Here is a 2359-nt window from a genome sequence, read left to right on the forward strand (position 1 = left end):
GCTGGGAAAAAAAAAAAAAAAAAAAAAAAAAAAGAACAAATCCTCCCTGTCTCGTATGTTGAAACAAGCATTACCACAAAATTCCTTTTTGCCCCCTCTCCACACTTCTGTTAAAAGGACATTCATATGGCTCCTGAAAGAGCACTGTAGCAAGGTTCAACTGTATAGAATAAAAAGATATAAAAGTCATCAACCTCCAAAAATTTGTCAGAGCAGGAAAATGCAATAAAAATAGGTACGCATGGCGTGATTAACCAGGATAGGTATAGCAATTTGCTACAAAATATTTCAAAAAGTGCTAACCAGTTGTAGCTTAAAGTAGTTCAAGAGCCCATACAAATCACTAGCAGAGTAAACCTGGATCAGTTTTGAAAAATCTAAAACATGGCTTGACTGTAGAAAAACTTGTATCAGTCTCTAATTTACACATTTTGATTTAGGCACAAAAATAAATATAGCTAGTCAAATGCTTCATTACATCTGCAGAAAGCTGCAATTAAAAGCAAGTGATCAACTGTTGTGACAGCATCTTATAGTTATATATCCCTTTATATCCCCTGTCTCAGGGTCCTGTGAAAATTACTGGAAAGGACAGGATAGGTAAGGAACTTCAAGATGCTTGCAACTTTGGGAAGCCAACATCCATACAGCTCAGACTTTTCTCAAAGTCATTAGAGACAGAGTCCACATAGCACATGCCCACTTTTTTCAGGGTCTCAGGCTCTTGCACAGTGCTTTCACTGTATTCAAGCACTGTGGGATGTGCACCACTTTTAGTAGTGCTGTTCTTCCAAAACAGAAGAAAACCAGCTGCCCACTGACACTCCTGATGCAAGTTAAAAGACTTCCAAGAAACTTTTTCCACGAGAATTAGAAACCACACTGTCCTAACAAGCCACCCAACTCCATAAACAGGTTTGAATCAATTCTTTCAGAGCAGTTAATCGTTCCAATACCAGCCTTTGGAATGACTGAACAATCTGGACCTAACTCCTTACTGGAAAGTGTTTTTGGGAAGTTTGAAAGCTACTACTAAGCTTTTTACTAAGCACTAAGTGACTTTAAGTAACTAATTACCCAGGATTATCTTTGTGCAACTTTAGTGACATGAGCTTGGTGGCCTCTGCTGTAGTCCCTAGCAAACTATAGTTCACATTAATAAAATATCTTACACAGCTAAAATTGGCACAACTGGCAACCTCTGGTCAACAGAGACCCTAGTAAAGATTTCCCCCTTTTACTGTATTTGAAGAATTATAGAAAAGTAAAAACAGAACTGCAGTACTTATTTTTCCTGAATATCTAGCCCTAAAGCATAATCATTTCTTAGGTCATTTACCAGAGCTGTGCACAGTGGTTGCCTGAAGCATACCTTTTGTGACTAGAGGCCTTGAGTTCTTTTCCATAAGTTACTCAAATGCAGCCCACTATCTCAAAACAAAAATTGAAAAAAGTCACAAAACAAAACCAAGCAGCATAATCTTTATTTGGTGTTAACAAGAGCGCCCATGGTTCTGGGCACCAAATCTTACTGACGGATGGTGAATTTGTTCTCTTTTCATCTAAACGGTTCTTCTGTTCAGACACAGCCATGTGCTTTTTACATACACATTGTGACCCCTGCATTCAGTCTCTCCAGTTAACACTAGAAATATTTGTCAAGGCAATACATTATTTTATCTTTACTATAATTAGGGAGAAATCAAAAAAAATCTTACTTTAATATCTTTAATCTGACTGATTACATGTACTGTACATACCTGTTCCAAAAACCAATGTACTTAGACAAGATTTCTAATTTTATGCACTCCATTATTCAAGTGAAATTGCTGTACATCTAGTATCCACACAATCATACATTCCTAATAAAAATGCATTCTCCTTTATACCTTTTACTTTCTTTTAGGCATCTATTTTGAAAAGGGATAAAGAAGTTGCAGCTTAAATCTATATTTATTTAGAACAAAACATTATATACTACATTGAAAAATAATTTTATCAAAACCAGATTCCAATCATAGTCATGAACAATTTTCAGTTAATGGTTCTTGTTGAAATTGCACTTTGCAGATAGAGCATGTTTTCAGGTTTTTCGTTTTACTCTTATTTTCTTTCCGCAGAGAATGCCTCCTCTGGATTTTTCTTCCGTGAATGTTTGTATTTGTCTACATATGCTTTCACCAGATTTGCTACTTTTGTCGAGTTGACTTCTCCACTCTTGCTGTGACAAACCTGTGACAGGTTTAAAACAAACCAACAAGAGGTTCATTAAAAAAATTAAGAAGATAAAATGCCTTTTTTGGTCAACACTGGCAGATTCCAAAGAAGAAGGCTGTCTTATGAAGCCAAGAGGAAGTAT

At 36.1% G+C, this 2359-nt stretch overlaps 1 protein-coding gene across 3 annotated transcripts in view; it reads right to left on the reverse strand.

Annotated features, from left to right (window-relative positions):
* The window catches only part of SCAF11 (SR-related CTD associated factor 11), an 85885-nt gene that overhangs the window by 865 nt on the left and 82661 nt on the right, over nt 1-2359 (reverse strand). For 2 of the 3 annotated variants that reach the window (XM_019514619.1, XM_019514618.1), the window contains exon 16: nt 1467-2232. In XM_019514619.1, coding sequence (XP_019370164.1) covers nt 2104-2232 — 129 coding nt within the window. In that variant the 3' untranslated portion in view covers nt 1467-2103. Of the gene's footprint in view, nt 1-1372; nt 2233-2359 lie in introns of those variants that run through there. The other variant, XM_019514617.1, reaches the window with a different exon arrangement.

This window comes from Gavialis gangeticus, unplaced genomic scaffold, assembly GCF_001723915.1.
Source record: "Gavialis gangeticus isolate Ggan-Ray unplaced genomic scaffold, GavGan_comp1, whole genome shotgun sequence".
In the NCBI taxonomy this organism is placed as follows: Eukaryota; Metazoa; Chordata; order Crocodylia; family Gavialidae; genus Gavialis; species Gavialis gangeticus.